General features: G+C 33.7%; 1 protein-coding gene across 2 annotated transcripts in view; it reads right to left on the reverse strand.

The window, feature by feature from the left end:
- Positions 1-22,394, reverse strand: part of LOC145287884 (testis-expressed protein 11-like) — a 126,166-nt gene that overhangs the window by 38,484 nt on the left and 65,288 nt on the right. For both annotated transcript variants that reach the window (XM_080135799.1, XM_080135800.1), the window contains exons 20-25: positions 19,666-19,703; positions 17,609-17,695; positions 15,188-15,258; positions 11,174-11,290; positions 6,055-6,142; positions 1,513-1,665 (exon numbers count right to left, since the gene is read on the reverse strand). In XM_080135799.1, coding sequence (XP_079991925.1) covers positions 1,513-1,665; positions 6,055-6,142; positions 11,174-11,290; positions 15,188-15,258; positions 17,609-17,695; positions 19,666-19,703 — 554 coding nt within the window. The remainder of the gene's footprint in view (positions 1-1,512; positions 1,666-6,054; positions 6,143-11,173; positions 11,291-15,187; positions 15,259-17,608; positions 17,696-19,665; positions 19,704-22,394) is intronic.

Here is a 22,394-nt window from a genome sequence, read left to right on the forward strand (position 1 = left end):
GCTAGAGATGATAAACTCAAATTATGGTGTCGTAATTGAACAGGACAAAAATTCTTCCAGCCTGTTATTATAGATTGTGACCGAATGTGTTATTCTTCGGGCAAATTCTTCTTGGTTGCTGATATATTCTGTGGTGGCAATAATATAGGGATAATCAAGAAACAGGGTTCTGTGAAGGAAATAAAGGAATAAATATGTAATATATGTTTAAATAAAGAAGGGAAGTTTATTAACGTATTTACAGAGAGACAATGTGTAGTGTTTATCATGTTCAGTCCAGGGAGAGAGAGTCTCTTCTCGTTGACACGGTCTCTTATTTAAAATGTTCCGGTGGTGATTACATATCTCACCATAACAGTTGCCATGTCCTAAGATCATAAGTATATCACTTTAATTATTTAATTGACAGCCATTTTTGATTGCAGAAAAAATATATCTATCCTTATGGATGTCCATCGTCTGCATTTTCATATTAGAGCATTTTTTTTCTTTCTTGCTATAAGTCTTCTTTTTTGACAGAAAGTGATGACTTCTGCGGGAGATTTAATACATTCATACAGTGTGCTGCAATTTATTTTTGGCTTTAAAAATCTTTCTTGTTAAAATGAATTTTACAATTTCATTGAAACTTGTCATCAGTCAGCAGATGATTGTTGATTGGATAATCACATTGGCATCTTCTGGCTACTAACCATAATCCTGTAGAAAGATGCCAGCATGAAGTTGCCAAAAATTGAATCAGGTTTTGGGTATGTACCAAAATATGAGACTTTCCTTTCATTTTCCCATACAATAAAGAACATGCATTATTTGTTTTTAATAAATTTACTCATTCTGAATTCTTAGTTACTTTTCAAACACCTGGTAATAATCTTTCATTCTGGAGGGTAATTTAAAATCTCACACTTGAGGCAATTAATGCTGCTGTGTTCTGATAGTAAGTCTTTTAATAAAAGCAAATTATCCTCATATTTAAGTGAATCAAATCCTTCTACACTACAAATAGTTTATTAAGAACAGATGGTGACTAAGTGATTAATGACACTGACTGAAAAACTGGTTGTGCCAAGTTCAAATTCAGTTCATTCCACAAAAACACTTTCATGAAACCCACACTTGACCTTTTGTATAACCTCTTAGAAAGGAGGTAAATAAAATGAATGTGTATTTTTAAACAAACAAGCAATATCAGCTCATCTATGTTCATTGATGCTCATATTTCAACTATATTAAAATGAAATAAACAGGAATTTAACTTAAAATAGAAAAATTATAGCAAAATTGTAATGCACTTTGGGGGATCTTCTCTGAACTACTACACAGAATTCAGTAGAACCCTTGGATGTTATGTGAACCCATATTAAGAACCAATCTATCAGAGTATATACTCTTCATGCTAGTACAGATATTTCTGTTAACACATGAGTTTGTTCAACCTATCAAAGTCATTGGCACATCTCGATTCATCTTTATTGTGAAACATTTAAAAGTGTTGAGTTTTTGTCAACTTACCAGCTATAGTTTCAAATGTTTTCGCATTAGAATTCGGCATCATCAAAGCCTTTTCCATGACCGATTCTAACATTGGATCATTAAGTTTTGCTCGGGCTTCAAATTCATAAAGAACCAAAAGAATTTCTGCAGTGTCTTTTTTGACATCATCCCCTAAAAATAAATGAAATGATTTCTTGAATCAACTTGACCCCAAAGAAAGAAATTAATTAGAATTTAAGGACCCCACCAAATAAGAGAAACAAAAGGAACAGTTTCTGGTTGACAATTAGAACATGTGATCCAATGGGGAAAGAAATGGCTTATTACTTTTAATGGCTCTAAAACCAAGCTTCTCTCTTTCCACTACAAATGTTTGGATTCTCACCTCCTCAATCGAAATGAATGCCTCTCACCTAGAGGAAACCCACTCCTTTGATAAGCTTCTAGGACAGACTTTCACCCTAGATCTGAAATGGAAGACTTGTATCAAATCTGTTGCTAAGGTTGCTGAAAAATTGGTGGATCATTCTACTGCTCCAGAAAGTACCTCACTCCTAATGCAATACTCTATCTGTATGAGCCAAATCCATCCTAAGATCAAGTACTGCTGTTATTCTGGGAAGGTGCCCATTAGAAAACTCTTTCTTGTCTTTACAGAGTACAGAATCGACTTCTCAATCTGGTGGGAGGGATGATCTCTTCTTGTCCCTGCAACCTCCTTCATACAAAAGTGATGTTGCTAGTCTCTCTACTGTATCATTATCTTCATGGTGGGTGATCCACTGAGCTCCAATCTCTGGTTTACCCTGCAAAACATTCACAGCAAGAACTCATCTGATTACAATCACAGCAAGGAACTTTTCTTTCTCTCTCTCTCTCTCTCTCTCTTGCTGTACTAAAAACCAAACAGAGCTTTCACAAACAATTTTTTTTTCCTAAAACATCTCATCTGTAGAAGATACAAATTTGCTTCCTAACTAACTACAGTATGATCGTCTTCAAGTTTAATGTAAACAAATACTTGTAAAGCTGTCCTCTTGGAAAATCAAAACCTTAAAAGTAATCTTCTACCCATTTCACCCACTATCTCCAAGCCTCTCATGACATTGACTAACGTCCAACTAGCAATCTTTTTAACCCTTACTCTGAAGTAGCCTTAGGGCCTTGATAAAGCAGTGGACTATGAATCAAAAACAAAAAAATAAAAATGGTCTGAAGACTTAACACTTAGTTAATCAGTACAATGTACTTTTATCTTACAAACAAGAAGTGAAACAAAGACAAAACACGGGGAATTTGACTGAAGTATCACATTTACGAGGGGCGTGCAATAAGTAATGCCCATGACCCACTTCCAGTTGTCTGATCTAGCTGAAATTTTGCATGTTCAATGATTTATATCTCTATGGGTTATGTGCAAATTACAGCTCTGAACTAATTGTGGTTTCTGTTTTACAGGTGTTTGAACTGAGTCAAGTGTGAAATAGAGCCTGTTGAATGTCGAGCAGTGATCCGGTTTTTATATTTGAAAGGACGCACACCACAGGAGACTTTTGATGAAATGAAAGAAACTTATGGTGATAATGCCCCATCATATGACCTTGTAAAATGCTGGCATCGTGAATTAAAACATGGCTGGAGGTCTGTGGAAACAGCTCTCAGACTTGGTCGCCCCCCCCCTTCTGCTATTGATGAGGCATCTGTCCGTAAAGTTGAGGCTGCCATTTTAGAAGATTGGCGCATTATTATTCACCAAATAACCCAAGATGTCAAGATTAGTACAGGGTCTGTAGAAACTATCATTCATGACCATTTGCATATGCATATGCATAACGTGTCTGCCAGATGGATTCCCAGGTTGCTCACACCATTCCAGAAGTGAGAACGCGTTGAGTGCTCAAGGATGTATTTGGAGATGTGCCAAGAAGATGAGTCAAAGTTTTTCAAAAGACTGATTACACAAGATGAAACCTGGGTCCATCACTAGAATCCAGAGACCAAAGCCCAGTCAATGCAGTGGAAGTACTTGGACTCACCACCTCCAAAGAAGGCAAGGGTGCAGCCCTCCGCTGGCAAGGTCATGCTCACAGTCTTCTGGGACCAGGACGGAGTAGTGATGACAGATTTCCTGGCAAAGGGTACCACAATTACAGGAGCCTATTATGCTTCACTTTTGAGAAAATTAAGGGAAGCTATTAAAATCAAGAGGCAGGGCAAGATCAGCAAAGGTACCCTCCTCCTGCAGGACAACGCTCTGGTCCACAACTTGCATGTCACCAGATCAGAAGCACGGGTGTGTGATCATGAAATCCTCCCCCATCCTCCCTCCTCTTCTGAGCTTTCACCCTCTGACTTTCACCTCTTCCTAGCCATGAAGTTGTTTTTGAAAGTAAAGCGTTTCCCAGATGATGCAACCTTGATTTCTGAAGTCACGTCGCGGTTGGAGGACCAACCTGGGGTGTTCTTCAAAAACGGTCTCCAGAGCTGCATCAAACGATGGGAGAAATGCATAACTCTGGGTGGTTCCTATGTAGAGAAAGACTAATAACTGTGCCAAGTTTCATTGCTCTACTGCTATGGGAAGTTGGTCAGGGGCATTACTTAATGCACGCCTCTTGTATTAAAGTACAAGCTCAGAAAGGTTTGATCAAAAGATAAATCTTATGTGCGAGGCATATGTGTATTTGCATGAGAGTGTATGTGTGTAAAATTGTTGAGAAATGGTGTTTTACATAAAATGTTGAGCTTTGTGCGTGGCAAAAGTGATACATGGAGTTTAGTAAAGCATGAGTGACCAGCAATGTTCATGCTGCTAATCAGGAAAGCAGAAAAGAGAGATTCTCTTTTGTACCCAGGGCTTTTATAGCCTGGATCTTAGCTCAACCTATTGTGCATGAAAAATAGATCATTAAGGTTCAAGATCCTTTAGTATATTCATGTAGGTTTGTTTCATTGTATGTGTTGTATATTGAATAGTGTTATACCGGCCTTTCTCTGCATAAGGGAAATTACACCGGTTCTGACCATATATATAGTGCCAGTATGTTTACATCGGTGAGAAGGAGCGACAGTACTCCACTGTCTAGCTGAGCGCTAGTCAGTTATACCCATATTCTTACCTTTGTACTTGTGATGTTAATACATTTCATTCATTAAACCAACCTCGACTTAATTTTCTTCTTTTACTATTGTGTTACAACACAACAAATAGCTTTCAATTTGATCCAGAAAAATTAAGCGTCAGAAAGTCCATGTATATTTCACCTAATGCGTGGCAAACAGAGGAAGATAGGAAAGTTTTTCCTGCTGTGATAGTAAAGAAAATTCTTTCTGTAAATGTTTTACGAGAGATAATCAAGGATTGGAGCTCAGTCAAGCACCTTCTATGGAAATAACAGGTAAAGGGAAACTAACACAATTTGTTCTGTGAGAAAGGGCCTGTAAGGAACAGAAAAAATTATACCTTACTAAATTTCCAAATCGATTTTGAATTTTGTCTTGTAAAGAGTGCTCTGAGAAGCACTTCCCCAAACCTGGCAGCAGTACTCCATCTTATGATATATTTGATTATTGCATCAGGAATCAAGCACTTTCTGGAGCAGAAGAATGATTCAACCATTTTTCCAGCAGCTTTAGCAACAGATTGGATGTTTACATTTGAAATGAAGATCATAATGGGCTTTTCTAAAGAGAGACCCAACCATTTTGATTACAAGAAAACAAGGATCTGAGTGTTAATGGTGAAAGGAGAGAAGCTTGTTGATTTTAGAGGTATTAAAAGTAATAAGACACGTTTTCCTCATTGCACCATATATTCCAGATCAAAAGAGAAAAAATCTGCAAGAATTTGATTACTAATGCTCTTCAAAGTGCTGCCATAAACAGTTCTGTTATCTATGCAGATGACAACAAATTATCTTGGAATATGATTTGAAAGATTATTAATGAAGATCAAGAAGATAGTTGAACCCAGGTTAGGTAGTTGACACACACTAGCATTAATACTATATGCTTCAGAGTTCCATCCATCAACAACAATTTTTATAGACATATCAGAAAGAAATGATTTAATGATTGTAATTATTATAAAACATAAGTGTGAATTAATATGATGGTGGTGATCCCCCAATTTGGGAGCTTTGGGGAGTGTGAAGTCATTCCTTTGTTATCATCACTCTCAGGTTTACCTAACCTGGAGTTGCAGTACTTATCAGGGTCTCATCTATGAGTTAAATTGAACCTGCCCAAGTGGTAACATTAAACTGCATTTGAAGGTATACACAATCTTTGAAATCTACATTTAACTAAGAGGATATGAAATGAAACTGAACTAAAAAGAAATGCATACATATATTTACATCATGAATAAGAATAATAATTTGAAGATATTGAGAACTTGAAACATAAATTTTGTTACCAAAATGACTGGATTCAGTATTAAATAACACAGACAGGGTTGATATGCTATAAAGCAAAACGAATCAAGTATCATGTACCCATCCTAATCTGAGTATTCAGCTAGAACAAAATGTAGAATCGTATAGAAAAAGAAAAACTTACGTGATGATATTAATTGGTCAGTAAGGATTTTGTCGCATGCATTTCTGCAGGTGTTTGTATGAACCAGTGCTTCTTTGTACAACGTGATCTATAAATGAAACCATTTTTTTTTTTTATGAAATATTTAATCAGAAAAAGAAGTCACCTGCTGACATTTAAACAGATGGCTCAATATCAAAATTATTTGGGGGATAAGGAGTTATTTTTATTTATGTTGTTTTTCTATTGTATTGTTATTATTGTATTATCCTAATGAACTTTGATATTTCTATTTCTAATATACTACAGTGATTGTTCTGAGCACAACAATAATCTATTAACATACTGCAACCTGACTAGCAGCAAATTCACACTCCCTTACAGCAGAGGTTTCCAAAAGTGGAAAAACTTTCTACTCTTATAACCCCTTTCTCTGAACCACTTGCTTTGGAATTCCTCCCTGCTTGCTGTTTCCCCAAGTGTACCAACATATAGAAATTTAAATGTAATGTAAAAAAATAACTTGCTGAACAACTCCCCATTTTAATTGCCCCTTATAAATCTGGCCCCTATTGTCTCAGCGGCAATATGTTTTGTTTGTGTTGAATAAAAGAAAAAAAAATCTGCCTCGCACATCTTTGAGTAAGGTGACTGTCTCTAGCCCACTCTATCTTCCTGAAATCTATTTTTGTCAGCCCCTTCTACCCTTTTCTTCTGCCTCCTCTATTTCCCAACCATGTCACCTCTCTTATCTGGTATGACACAAAACTGCTTTCAGTGATGAGGCTCCAATTTGAAAGCTATGCAGAGTCTGGAGTCCCCTCTCATTCCAGGTTCACACTGGGTTAAATGGAAACTATAGATCATTTACTTACAAAATATATGCCTAAAAAAAATTAATTTATCTACACACCAATCATATGAAAACATGTTTTGACATATAATGACCAGTGATGGTTGATATACAAGGAAAAACCAATAATTAACCAACAAATCAATATGACATTGTCAGGTCAGGCTCCACTTGCTGTTAGTAACATATAACATAGATATAAATTCACCCTTGCTTAACCATGGATGAAGAGAATGAGTTAAAATATCCAATTTGAAATTTCTGCAAGATCACTTTCTTTGACAGAGTTCTGAAGAAGGTCAGACTTCACAGAATCTGAAATGGTGTTGTAATCACTAAGAAAGATTTGGTATCACTCAATTCAATCTGAAGGCATGGTTATACTATCACTTCTATTAATTGTATTATTGTACTTCTATTATTAATGGAAACTTAATATCTGTCCATCTAAAGCCCAAACTATACTATTACTTTGATTAATGTTGTACTGTACTTCTCTTACTAATGTAGTTTTCGTATCGGTTTAAAGCCAAAACCATACTTTTACTTTTATTAATTGTACTATCTTATAATGTTTGATTGGGGAGGGAGGGTAGTGTAGTATCTGTTCTGTTGTCTTGAGCCTATTCTCTCAGATATTACCTTCTCCTTTTGGATGAGGATTAGTGTACTATATGTTTGTTTATCATGATACCATCCTTCCAGGCATTATTTCCATCTTTTGAGTGAGTAGTGTAGTATCTGTTTTCATGAGACCATCCTCCTAGGCATTACCTTCTTCTTCGAGGTGGGGGGGTAGTGTTGTTGTATTGACAGTGTGGAGAGACACAGCTGTGTGGAGAAGCACTGGCATTCGAATTCAGAACCGTTCGATACAAGAAATGATATGAAGAATAAGATAAATGCAAATTTAGGCATTGTCATGGTTCAAGGTGACAGTATAAAAACATGTTTATTTTGTTCCAGGGAGAAATTATTTAGTCCCTGTGAAGTTACTGTCAGCTGGGAAGAGAACAAAAAGAGAATTATGATGATAGCAGTGACGGTGAAGAAATAAAATACTGATTGTTAAGAAGAATTTTGAATCCAACCTGTTTTTTCTCTTTGTTTCTATTTTAAGAACTAGCAATCATTTCGTCAAGCACAAATATGACTTGTACGTCGAACAAATTTACATGACTAAAATAGAGATTAATTCCCAGATAAAAACTATAGATAATCTTTCAGTAGTACTAGCAGTTCAGCTCAGCTTTGCTCGGGCCCTATGTACTGTTCATAACTTGCCCTATGTGTGAATAGCCTTTTATGTAAGATTTTAAATGTTTAGACCAAACTCTGTCTAAGTAATTTGGTAGACCGCAAAGCTAAATTTTTAACTTTAAGCCCAATTTTTACCCCTTAACGTTTATTGTTTTGGCCTCAAATCAAACTAAAAAGTTTGAGCTATGTCCAAGTTACCTACATCTAAAATTTAAAGCGTGTAGACACAAAATTGGCAGAGGAGTTTGGTAGAATCTGCAAAGGTCAATTCTTCCAAACTTTGACTTTTTGGTAGCAAAATTTTCATACCCCTAAAAAAAGTATTTGTTAAAATTCAGTTGTAATTGTTTTGGAGGTTGAAGGTTTAATTCTCAGTGCGGGACATATTCAGAATACAATTGAAAATTACTTTAGACTTCTATCCGGTCATGGTTGATAGAATGAGAGCATGCTACTCTAGTGAATTAAATAAAGGATTCAATTCGAAATTCTGTGCAGACTCCTGAGTTCAACAGAAAGATTCTGGAGTTTAACGAGATACACCTGAAGAAGGTCATAGACGACATTGGCTAAAATGTGAAAATAACATTTCAGATGAAATAACTAGTCAAAATAATCCAAATAATCTAAAATATCAATCCTCATCTCAAAAATTCAGAAACTAGTAAAGTATTTAGTAAAATATTTAGTAAAGTTCAGTTGTAATTAACGTTAATAAAAGTTAAAGATTTAATCCTCCATGCGGGTGATACTCAGAACTTTTATCTGGTCTTACTGAAAGAATGAGAACATGTGGATTGAATAAAAGGTTCTGTTCGAAATTCATTACAGATTCCTGAGTACAACAAATATTCCCGATTCCTAAGTTTGACAAAATACACCCGAGGAAGGTTGGAGATTACATCGGCTGAATAATCCAAATAATAGGAATTATCAATCCTCATCTCAAAAATTCAAAAACACTATAATATACAGCATACAAGGGGCATGCAATATGTAATACCCTTGACCAACTTCCCATAGCAGTAGAACAACGAAACTTGGCACAGTTATTAGTCTTTCTCAACATACGTGACTTTAGAAATCAAGGCTGCATCATCTGGAAAACGCTTTACTTTCAAAAACAACTTCATGGCTAGGAAGAGGTTAAAGTCAAAGGATGAAAGGTCAGGAGAGTAGGGAGGATGGGGAAGGATTTCATAACCATACACCCGTGCTTCTGATCTGGCGACATGTAAGTTGTGGACTGGAGCGTTGTCCTACAGGAGGAGGGTACCTTTGCTGATCTTGCCCTGCCTCTTGATTTTGATAGCTTCCCTTAATTTTCTCAAGAGTGAAGCATAATAGGCTCCTGTAATTGTGGTACCCTTTGCCAGGAAATCTGTCATCACTACTCCGTCCTGGTCCCAGAAGACTGTGAGCATGACCTTGCCAGCGGAGGGCTGCCCCCTTGCTTTCTTTGAAGGTGGTGAGTCCAAGTACTTCCACTGCATTCACTGGGCTTTGGTCTCTGGATCCTAGTGATGGACCTAGGTTTCATCTTGTGTAATTAGTCTTTTGAAAAACTTTGACTCATCTTCTTGCCAAATCTCCAAATTCATCCTCAAACACTCGACGCGTTCTCGCTTCTGGAATGGTGTGAGCAACCTGGGAATCCATCTGGCAGACACCTTATGCATATGCAAATGGTCATGAATGATAGTTTCCAGAGACCCTGTACTAATCTTGACATCTTGGGCTATTTGGCGAATAGTAATGTGCCGGTTTTCCAAAATGGCAGCCTCAACTTTACAGAAAGATGCCTCAGAAGGGGGTGGGGTGGGTGGGGCGACCAGGTCTGAGAGCTGTTTCCACAGACTTCCGGCCATGTTTGAATTCACAATGTCAGCATTTTAAAGGTCATATGATGGGGCATTATCACCATAAGTTTCTTTCATTTCATCAAGTCTTCTGTGGTGTGCGTCCTTTCAAATACAAAAACCGGATCATTGCTTGACATTCAACAGGCTCCATTTCACACTTGACTCAGTTCAAGTATCTGTAAAACAGAAACCACAATTAGTTCAGAGCTGTAATTTGCCACATAACCTGTAGAGATATAAATCATTGCACATGCAAAATTTCAGCTAGATCAGACAACTAGAAGTGGGTCATGGGCATTACTTATTGCACGCCCCTCGTATCTATATATCTATGAAAGTGAAATTGTTTGTGTGCGCATCTGTGTGTGTGAGTGTCTGTGTGTGTACATTTCCCTACCAAACTACTCTATCAATTTTCAGTCTACAGACTCGAGATTTCGCATGAGTACTGAAATTTGGTAAAATTGTTAAATCGATTTTTGGCCAGAAATTTGGCTGTCAAGGGGTCAAAGTTCAACGATTTGACCTTTGAAAACTCTACCAAACTCCTCCATCAATTTTGGGTCTACACACTTTAAATTTTAGATGTAGGTTGAAACTTTTTAATTTGATTTCAGCCCAAAACTATAAATTTCAGATGTAGGTTGAAACTTTATAATTTGATTTCAGCCCCAAACTATAAATGTTAAGGGGTTAAAATTGGGGACAAAGTTTTTAAAAAAATTGTGACCTCTGCGGTCTCTACCAAATTACTAAACCAATTTCTGGTCTAAACATTTGAAATTTTACATAAAAGGTATTTGGAGATAGGGCAAACTTTTTAATCAGTTTAGGTTGAAAATTGAGATGCCAAGGGGTCAAAATTCAAAAGATTTGACCTTTGCAGTGTCTAGCAAACTGCTCAGCAAATTTGGGGTCTAAACATTTGAAATTTTACATAACAAGTATTTAGACATGTGGCAAGCATTTTAATCAGTTTGGGGGTGAAAATTTGGCTGATTTTCATGGGTTAATAACACTGAATCCATAAAAGGTCAAAATTTACACTTGGAAAATTTCCATTGCTGCATAATTTGAGCGTTGAATCTATACTTCCTCCCAAATTTTAACATCACTTGTTTTGTGACAGCATTTTTTTTTCTTAGTTTAAAAAATACAAAGTTACCTGTTCATTAACGTCATTTGAATTGGCAGCAAGTTGAAGACAAGCAGCTGCAACAATTAAAGAGCAAGACTTTTGCCTTCCGAGAGAAGATAAATCCGAAGGGCATAATGCAGCAAACTGTAAAAGAATAGAAATATTAGTAGATATAAATTAAGAGAAGTGTCAAGTTTTTGTTCAATTTTCAAAGCTTTTAACAACGCAACTAAATTTAATGTTTATACTCTTAATGATGTAAATTATTATAGCAGTTAGATGAGAGATCTATTTTGTGTTACATTATGTTCAGTTGTGGTTTGCACAGTGTATTGATACACAGGCGATTAGCACATCACTGACATGCATACTCAAAGCTCACTGATTTCCACCTAGAGGATTTAAAGCAAAACACAAGTTAGTTCCCAAGTAGATTTTGTCAGGACAAGACATTCCTCCTAGTCTGTTCTCATCTTTCACTAGAAGCCCACAGGAACTCCAGGACACCACATTCTGTTTCTAACAAAAGCCAGCTAATCTGACAAATCTGTTTATATTCCAGTGTTTTTTTCAATATAAATAAAGTTGATTCATATTTTAGTGCATATATATTCAATTTAAATCACATGCGTTCAGACACGACCTATTCTATTAGGTGACTTTCTTCATTCTGATGTCTTTTAAACCAATCACCCTTTAACTAAATTATCAACCAAAAAATAAAACTGATATTTTGGCTTCTGAAATAATTTATAACTAGCGAGATCTGTGGAAATTCCACAGGGGACTCATTCATATGCAATATATTGATGTTGGCATTCAGTAGATGTTTAGCATAAATGGAAATGCTCTGATATTATTGTACCTATTTACAATGCCTCCCCACGGGACAGAGTTAGACACCAGGGTCGTTTTTAACGTGGAGAAAAGATACAAAAATAAAAAAATTGTCTCAGTCGTGAAGAACTGTTCCTCCACCGAAAGAGAACAAGAAATGGAAGTGCAGTATCTGAACAGATACTATACTTTGATCTTCATATTTAATGCATTCCGTTTAAAGAAAAAATTACAATTAAAAAGATTTCAATATAAAATTAAAAAATTTAAAAAAGTAAAATCTCCAAAAGACAAAACAAATTTAGGCACAAGGCCCTATAAGATCTGGGGAGGGGAGTGTTGCAGGGTCTTTGTAACTAAAGTAAAAATTGATGTCTTTGTCAACTTTACTCTTGACTGGCAACATTTACCGCAATACCTCAGTCATTCTGTGAACTCTTAACTAACTAATGAAAACCCCAGCGTTTTTGCAAGAAAGGATATATATACAATTTCTGTGTGTGTGCAATTTTTTTTTTTTTTTTATTAAAATGTGTGTGTGTGTGTGTGAAAAAACACTTTTATCTTGGCCAAAAGACCAGTAGCTCTTCTGTAAAAACTGCAAAAGTATTTATCTAAGCTGGCAGGAACACCCAGCATAGCCTAGTCGTAAAGTATACTTTAATGTGATATTTTAATTCTTGCAGATTTCGTATGTATTATTATAGAGTTAATGTTCTATTGATTTTTATATATTATAAAGTTGCAATTTCAAAAATAAAAAAATATATCCATATTACTTGGGTGCATCAGCTTGAATAGAAACTGAAACCAAAACTTATGGAAAATATATATATATAACTTTAGTTCCTTCAGCTATAATCGAAACCGAAACCAAAACTTATGAAGAATTCTTGGTAAAATTATTTATTACAAGAAATGGAAGTCCATAACAATTAAACGGCAGTCACTCGGATGTAAGCGTTACACACAAAATGAATAATAAAAACACGCTATCCTTCCATAGATAAGGTTTCCATATTCACCATTAAAATTGTTAGATTCTTGCTCTGTAAAAAAATATTTAATGAAACGTGAAAAAATTCAGAAAATTAATGGAAAAATTGTTTTGTAAAAAGAGTTAAAAAAGACATGATCAGCAAGGGTATGAATTTACTTTATTATTTTTTTATTTTTTCGAAGTTGTGAATTATTGAATTCTGAGCAGAAATATTGCTCTTTTCATTAAAAGGATTAATCTTCATTTACACAAAATATGTATAAAAAGAAAGATAAAAATATCCTCCCTGAGATAAAGAGAAGGATAGCATTGGGATGGGCAGCTTTTGGGAAAGTAGAGAATATCATGAGAAGCCGAAAGGAAATATGTCAATCAAAGGGAAAATCTTCAATGAATATGTACTACCTGTGATGATCTACAGTAGTGAAGCATAGGCCTTGACAACTTGCCAAAGTGAAATCTTGGCAGTAGCACAAAGGAAGATGGAAAGGATAATGTTAGGCATCATTCTCTAAAACAGAAAGACAAACATCTGGATCTGTCAAGAAACAAGAGTTATTGACATCAATACTGCCATCAAAACATCAAAACACGAATGAGCAGAGCGCATAGCCAGATAGCATGATAACAGATAGTCTTTAGGACAATGGAATGGACATCTTGTGAACATTAAAGGCCAAAGGGAAGACCAAGAATGAGATGTAGGGACGACCTGATGCAACACATGGGTCCCACATGGCACCGGATAGTTCGGGACAGAGTTAGATGGCCAAAGTACATGGGAGGGGTTTCTCATTAATTGATAAAACCCTTATTGATTGATTGGTATAAAAACTATAAAGGCTGCATTTACCAAAACGGGAAAATGTTGCATATTGGATGGCTTTGATTTTGATTCAACTGCATAGACAAAGGAAATGTTGGGAAGTTCATAAGTGAAATTTGATATGTGTTTGAGTTGAGAAAACAAAATTAAACATATGCAGGAACTGATAAAAAGTAGATACGTGTTCATGGTAAGCACTGTTGATATTGGAATACAAAATTCAAAATTTAACGGTTTTCCTGATAAAGATTCTGCTATGAATCAAAATATCAAATTTAATTTTAATAAATAGATATGTTTATTTATTGAAAGAGATTCTGCACTTGTTTTGTCTTTAAACCATAAAATTTGGAATTTTGTATTCCAACAACAGTGCTTACTATGAATAGTGGATTTTCTATTATATATATCTATAATATAAACCTGAATGTATGTGTGTGTGTAGTCACGAATAGGCTCCTATATGGTTGACTATTTTAAAAAACTGATTACATATAATGATAGAAAATGTATCGAGACACAGGAATGTGTATGTTTGATCTGGCAGAACGGTGGTTCATTAAAATTGTGGGGTCTGCGTTTGCACCTGGTCCCCAAAGTATGGAAATAAAAAATTTAAAAATTAAAAAAAAAACGTTTACAAGTGTTTTTGATATAAATGTACATAAGAATACTTTGATAAGTATGTTTTAACTTAAATAGGGATGGTATAATAAAATTGTGGGGTCTTTGATCGCGCTTGGCCTCAATAGAATGGAAATAGGCACAAAATTTAATAAAGACTTTTCATATCTATCTGCGTAAGTATACTTTGATAATTATGCTCCAGTCTGAAGAAATATGGTATAATAAAATTATGGGGTGTTCGTTTCCACCTGACCTCCATAGAATCGAAATATGTCACAAAGTTTAACAAAGTTTTTTAATATAGATCCACAGAATATTGTGATGAGTGTTTCAGTGTGAACAGGTATGGTATAATAAATTATGGGGTTTATCTATTTTATTCTTACTTTCATCATATTTTGCTTTAGTTTTGATTCTCCCAAATTTGAAGCTATCTTTTTACAACCCTTCCTTTTCATAACGATCATACTTTCATAAATCAGAGTCCATTTTCTGTAGGCTGTTTTTGAACCCGGTCAACGACGGGTACTTTTGCTAGTGTATATATATATATATATATATATATATATATATATATATATATATATGGAATCAAAATTTTTGTGGATGAAGAGAAATTGTTACAGGGCCAAATGCTGATATTTGAACACGGACCAATCAAAATCTCTTCATAAACCAAATTCAGCTTGTAGGCTAGTAGTTGCCAATCCTTGAGATAAAAAATTGTAAAATAACAATAAGGAATAAATACCTGACTACACAAGGAGAAAAACTCCTTCAGAAAATCAGGAGAATTCTCTGATTGGATTGCAAGGTTCCATGCTGTAAGTAAAAATGAAACCAAAATATACATATAACATTGTTTAGGACTGAAAAATATTAAATAATGTTCATCTTGTAGTATAATGCAGCCACTCATAAAAGAAAGACAATGAATATTTATATATAAAATATAATATATTCTTTTGTTTGCATTGCAACAGATGGGTTCAGTAACTGAGAGTGTCTCCTCTTATTTATTTAGTTTATTTTCAATTTCACTGCTCCAACCTCACTTTTTCATTTTAACAAACATGCAGAAGAGAATGGTTTAAGAAACCTGACATTTACAGGTAGTTTAGCTGGTATATATATATATATATATATATATATATATATATATATATATATATATATATATATGTATGAGTTGTTCTATTTTTAAATCTCCAAAACAGCCTTGTGGTAAACACCTGATGATTCTCGTTTTCTATTTAACAATTTAAGTTAAGGTTTCTTGTTTTTGTTTTATTTTTTTCTCTTTAATACAGTTAAATTCACTTTTGTGACTGTGAATTTTCTAACGATAAATTGGCTTATGTAAGTGTTAGGTCTGTGATATGATGAATTTAGTATTCCTAGGAATTTAAACTGCATTTTTTTATTTTACAATATAATATATATATTTTTTATAAAATACACAAAGCTTCTTTATACTATCTCTCTCTCTCTCTCTCTCTCTCTCTCTCTCTCTCTCTCTATATATATATATATATATATATATATATATATATATATATATATATATATATACTTTTTATTTGTTTTACATAAGCAATATTATGTCGCTACACATTCATAAAACTGTTTTGGTCAGCCAGTTACAAGTAAATAGATACCTCTTCAAGGAATATTGCTTATATAAAAGTCAAGTTCAATGAACTTTACTTTTATATAAGCAATATCGCCTGAAGACGTCTCTATTTACTTGGCTGATGAAATCATGCTCATAAATGTGTAGCAAAATATTAATGCTTATGTAAAACAAATAAAAAGCATATCTTGCCCTACTTTGCTATTGAGCACTCTTGCATTAACCTTGTTAAAACTTCATTGATTGCTCTAGAAAATATTAAGCTCGAATAATATATATATGTGTATATATATATATATATAATAAACAATCATATTATACACTGACCCCACAAAGGAGAAGACAATGACTGAGGATCATATCATGACGAATTAGCATTACTCACCCCCTAAAAATACAAAAGCAAGAAATTAATGCCCGGGAGGATGATATGCAAACAGAATAGATAATATGCCCCCATCTTACCTCCAAAAAAGGAAAAAGGTAGTTCATAGGAAGATGGTCTCATAACAACAGAATAGATATTACATTATCCCTTCTCCCAAAGGAGGATGTAATATCTGAGGGACATAGGCTCACTCCCTTAAAAAGAATGAGGTAATTCCTGGGAGGGCAATAGGGGTATTCTTATTCACTAAAAAAATACTAGTAATAAAAACATAATTTTTTTTATTACCTACTCTTATTTCAGCTTTTTTTTATTACCTACTCTTAGTTCATCTTTTCTTTCACTACTGCAGTCTCTACTGCATTGCAAACAACCTTATATATATATATATATATATATATATATATATATATATATATATATATATATATATATATATATATATATATATATATATATATATGAATACCTTTTCCTATATAAATAAAAGAAAAAATTGTTCACATGGAGTCCTGAGATATCTGACAAAACAAGTAAAACTTTTCCAAAAGCAACTGTGTGGTACAATCAAAATAAATAACTAAACAAATGGAGTATCTTGTAATGTTGTGTGACTGATGTTTAAAAAAATTCAGAGAAGTAATTTTGTTACATTGCAAAGTTTGAAACCAAATAAAATGCATTTTTAAATTTTTGAGATGAGGATTGATAATTCATATTATTTGGACTATTGTTTTTCATTTTGAGAGTTATTTTCACAATATTTCGACTGACCTTCGTCAGGTATATTTTGTCTACCTTGGGATTCTTTCTATCAAACTTGGAAATCTGTGCACAGTTTCAAATGAAACTCTTTATTTAATCCACAGGAGTAGCATGCTCTTGTTCTGTCAGCTGTGTATGGGTAGAAGTCCTAAGCAATTCACAATTGTATTCTGAATATCGCTTGCACTGAGGATTGAACCTTCAACCTTTAGAAGAGTGTCACTTACAACTGAATTTAACAAGAATACTCGAATTGAACAAAGAGTTTCTCAAGTTCAACAAGATACGCCTGAAGAAGGTTAGAGGTTATATCGACCGAAATATTATGAAAATATTATACAAGAGGAGAACAGTAATTCAAATAAAATCCAAAATAAAAAACTTACCAATTTTCATAAACCATGTAGATTCCTGCGATTTGTTAACTTCATTGGCATCTTGTAATGACGATATTTCATTCAATATAATGAGTGCTGGAATAGAAAGATTGATTATTCACAATTATGTTTGGTGAAAAAAAAAGATATGAGCTATTATGAAATTCTAATACAACAACCTGTTTATTGCTCCAATAATAAGGTGTAGCCCAAGAAAAATATAAATACTGATTTGATTAAAAGATAAATAAATAATAGAGTATCAACCCTACAAAAAAAAATCAGAAAAAAAAAACGGATTTCACCATAATTAATTTAGATGATTAAAACAGAGTTTTACTATTGTAGTCAATAAAGAATATTCCTGAAAAAAATGTTTTTTTTTTATTTCACTCAAGAAAAAATTCTTGTAGACTGAGGCAATTTTTGTTTTACTTGAAGAATCAGATTTTACATAAATAATAATGAAAATACTTTATTTTTGTAAATAGTTCTATCTGATTGTTTTTCATAGAAATGAAATAAAAAAGAAATCAATGTTTTCTTGTATGTTTGAAAATACATGTTAAATATTTTATATCGAAAAAATAATATAGCTAATACAGAATATTCTCGATGAAATTAATTTCCAATTCTACCTAGTGTTTAAATACTTTATTTTTATAAATAGTCTAATAGTTTATTTTTATAAATAGTCTAATAGTTTATTTTTATAAATAGAAATTAAATAAAAAGAATAAAACAGGGCAGTATGAATCAATGTTTTTTTTTTTTTAGTTTCACCATTTGAAAATGTGTTATTTTGCAAATAATAAGGATCCGGTAGTGAGAGTAGATAAATAGCAGCAAGTAAAAATGGATGCCATCTCCTTTTTGGAAGGTTTTAATCTTCAGAAAAAATAAATATTGAAAGATGAAATGAATGCATAATTTCTGGAAAAATGCATGAGGGCTTAGATTCTTTGGATGGCAACTTCACCACGGTTTTTAAAATTTCTAATAACATTTCCAACTGCACTAAGTGGTAGATTAAGTTCCCTTGATATTATTCGATATCCTTTTCCTTCTTTGTGCTTATCAATGATTTTTTGACGAATGTCTATTGACAACGCTTTAGTTTTAGGCATTTTTATAAATGAACTGGTTGACTTTGAAGGAGTGAGCCCAAACTGGAAGAATTTTATAAAACTATTTTAATATAAAGCTCTCTGATTGGTCAGTGATAACTCGTTTGCATTATTGCAACACGCTAAGAAAAAGTCATTTAAATTTATTTCAGAAAAAGAATTTTTTTAAAGTGTATCCAATACTTTTGTGTTTGTTAATTCATATTTTTCCTTAAATATAAACTTTCTAAACTTTCATTTTGTAATTATTACTCCAAATATAATTTAGAATAGTTAATAGGAATATACTGACCAAATTTTAGGTAAAATCTTGAACCCTAATTAAAGTTATGAAGAAAAATGTAATGTATCCAATACTTTTGCGTGGCACTGTAGATATGAAGATGTTAATTTTCTTAAATTATTATCATTAGTGATTGGGTTTTGAATTTAAATTTGAAATATTCACTATGTGGAGCTCCATCAAAGAATGGTGATGTGGTGAATATAGCTGTCTATGGATGACTACTATATATAATCATCCACAGAGAGACTATTTTTCTGTATCACAGCTCTTCAGTGTGGTTAGACTAGCACCTGCCACCAAGCTGGATTTGAATATATGGCCATCTAGTCGATAACCAGCAATTCTAATGGCCTTAATACAAGGTAGACACTGTTGGCAAGTGATATCTCAATACTTTATATAAACATTGTCAGCCACTAGAATATTTAAAAAGAACTTTGCATTATGTTAACAGTAACTGATGATATCACTAATGGCAATGCTCAAGCCCAGAAGGAGATTATTACAGGTCTTCAAGAGAGAGAGAGAGAGAGAGAGAGAGAGAGAGAGAGAGAGAGAGAGAGAGATTAATACAAAAATGATGCAATCAAACGTTCTCCTTTTCAAATTAGGTTGTTATGAAGAAGATAGTATAAGAATACATCATAACTTACCTGTTTTTAAATGTTTCAAAAGTTTACACAGTGGAAGACTGAAAAGTGAAAAATTAAAGAAATTGTTATAACGATTTAGAAATCTGTTTTTTGGGGGGTTTTTTTCACAGTTGATAAATATTAAATCATAAAGGAAAAGCCAAATATAATTCTATCCAGAACATAGCGTTGGTGAAATTACTTGGAACAAAACGTTGGTAAAATTACTTGGTAAAACAACATGAGGTATCTTGGTGAAATGGCTTGGTAAAAATAACTCGGTAAAATAACTTGCCAAGTTAACTTGTTAAAAATAACCCAATAATATAATTTGGTAAACTCATTTTGTCATATAACTTTGTACGACTGTTAGAAAGTAAATAGGAAGGAATTGAGAAATACTAAGCTCTGATTGATCAAGCATGCATGTGCTAAATTAGATAAAAGGGATTTCGAAATAGTGAGTCAGTTGTTAAAGCAGTTAGTGAGACCTGATATAAGCCTGGACAATCAAAAAATGATATTTCAAACTTAAGCATGACACACCAACAAAGATGATAATTTTTTTTTTTCAAATTTAAACATAAAGAACAGGTGCTAGTGTGATAACAAGAATTACAGTAGATAAAGTTCAGGAAATTTCTGTAACTGTAACTGTATTACTAACCACCAGCAGAGTGTTAACACTGTTGACAAAGGAAAACGTTTATCAGGCATATGTAATCATTATGGTGATACATGTGTTATATTACAAATAAGCATACGATCACAAGAATAAAAAAAACTTTTGATAAGCTTCAAGGACTGACTTTCATCCCAGACCTAACATTGAAGGCTTACATTTAATCTGTTGCTAAGATTACTGCAAAAATGGTTGAATCATTCTATCACTCCAGAAAATACCTTTACTTGGCACAATGTTTTACCTCTATAAGAGCCAAAGCCATTCTAAGATTAACTACTGTTGTCATATCTGAGGAGGTGCCGCTCAGAGCACCTTTTCCGCTATTGACAGAGTGCAAAATCGATTTTACAATCTAGTCAGGTATGATCTCTTGTCCCTGGAGCCTCTTTTACACAGAAAAGATGTTGCTAATTTCTCCTTACTATATGGTTATGTGTATGGTAAGTGCTCAACTGTACTTCAATCGTTGGTACCTTCCCTGCAAATCATTCACAGCAAGAACTCGTGTAGCAACAACCACCAAAAAAAAAACTGTTCCTTCTCTCTCTCTCTCTCTCTCTCTCTCCCTCTCTCTCTCTACGAACAAAGTTTCTTTCCTAGAACATCCCATTAGTGGAACAAGATACCATGAATTGTAACAAATGACGGATGCATGTATAGCAGCAGCTGTACGACAGTCAACATATGCAAATGATTGAGTTATGTGCTAGGTGACGTCACAGCAGGGAAGAAGGAAAGAAAAAATAATAAAAACAGAAAAATGTGACCCAAAAAAGACACAAATAGATGTGTTAAACACAAGTCTTGAGAGCAACAGAGAAAAACGTGTTTTAAACATGGCTGGACAAAAACAGAATACCACCTGTTCAATAAAGTAAAGTCTTGTTAAGTACATTGGAATATGAGAAGACTTTTGAACAAGAGATAAGGCATTATTCTGGAAGTACCTGTAGATAAATGTCTGTTATTTCAACTGAAATAAAAGTGAGACAAATTATTTCCTTGCCTTTGTTTCCTTGCGACTGTCTGCATATATGTGGGTCTTGAATGTTGACATGTAACAACTACATTACAGAGTCTGCTTCCCAACCAACTACGGCATAGTTATCTTCAAGTCTAATATAAACAAATACTTATTGAACCATCCTATTAAATAATCAATTCCTCTTATTCTTCACATTCCATTCATTGTTTCCAGTTGTCTCGTGGAGGCAATCATCGTCTAACTGATGATCTCTTTAGCTTTTATCCTTGAGTGACTTCTGTGCATTTATAAGAAGTGACCAACGAGTAAAAAAAACACACACACACACAATCACATAACAAACGTTTAACTTATGTCAACATTCAATTATTTATTTTTTGGTAATAATGGAAAAGAATGGTCATCTACTCAATGGAAAAGAGATTCTGTTTTGTCTGACTTTTTGACAAAGTAGTAACAATAATAGTAGTGTTTTGCTGTTCTCCAGTCATTTGCTTCATTCATAATATTTTGTGGGCCTCAATCACAATTTGGTGATAGCCAATTCTTGTCTGTCAAATGGTGATAAAATATTTGTTGATAATCTATCACTATTCTCTCCCTCTTAGACAGAGTTCAGCTAAGAGTATACAATCTAATAGGTTCTGCATTATCAGCCAAGCTCCAACCCCCATCCCATCAACACAATGTTGCATCCCTGTGCCCATTTTAAAAGTACTTCAATGGAATGTGCTCTGACAAACTCGTAACACTTGTACCTTCTCAACATAAATAGCTCTGACTAACCTGACAAGCTATAAAACCCTACCCTACATCTTAAATATTCCTATACTATTTCAAACTTGACAGACCTACAAAAATGCTATTTCGAGCTTAAATATGACAGAGAGTCAATTGGTTGTTTTATTTTATGGCATACCAACCCTTTTTAGGTTTTTTAATGTTGAATCCAGTAATTTTGGAAAAATATTTTGTTTCAAGTTCTTTATATCTTCAAATATTTATTCATGATGTTTGGTTTGATTGTTTTGTTTTATGGCATATCAACTTTTTTCAGGTTATTTAATGCCAAATCTGGTT

The sequence above is a fragment of the Euprymna scolopes genome, chromosome 11, assembly GCF_053919585.1.
Source record: "Euprymna scolopes isolate OS-2025 chromosome 11, ASM5391958v1, whole genome shotgun sequence".
Lineage (NCBI taxonomy): Eukaryota > Metazoa > Mollusca > Cephalopoda > Sepiida > Sepiolidae > Euprymna > Euprymna scolopes.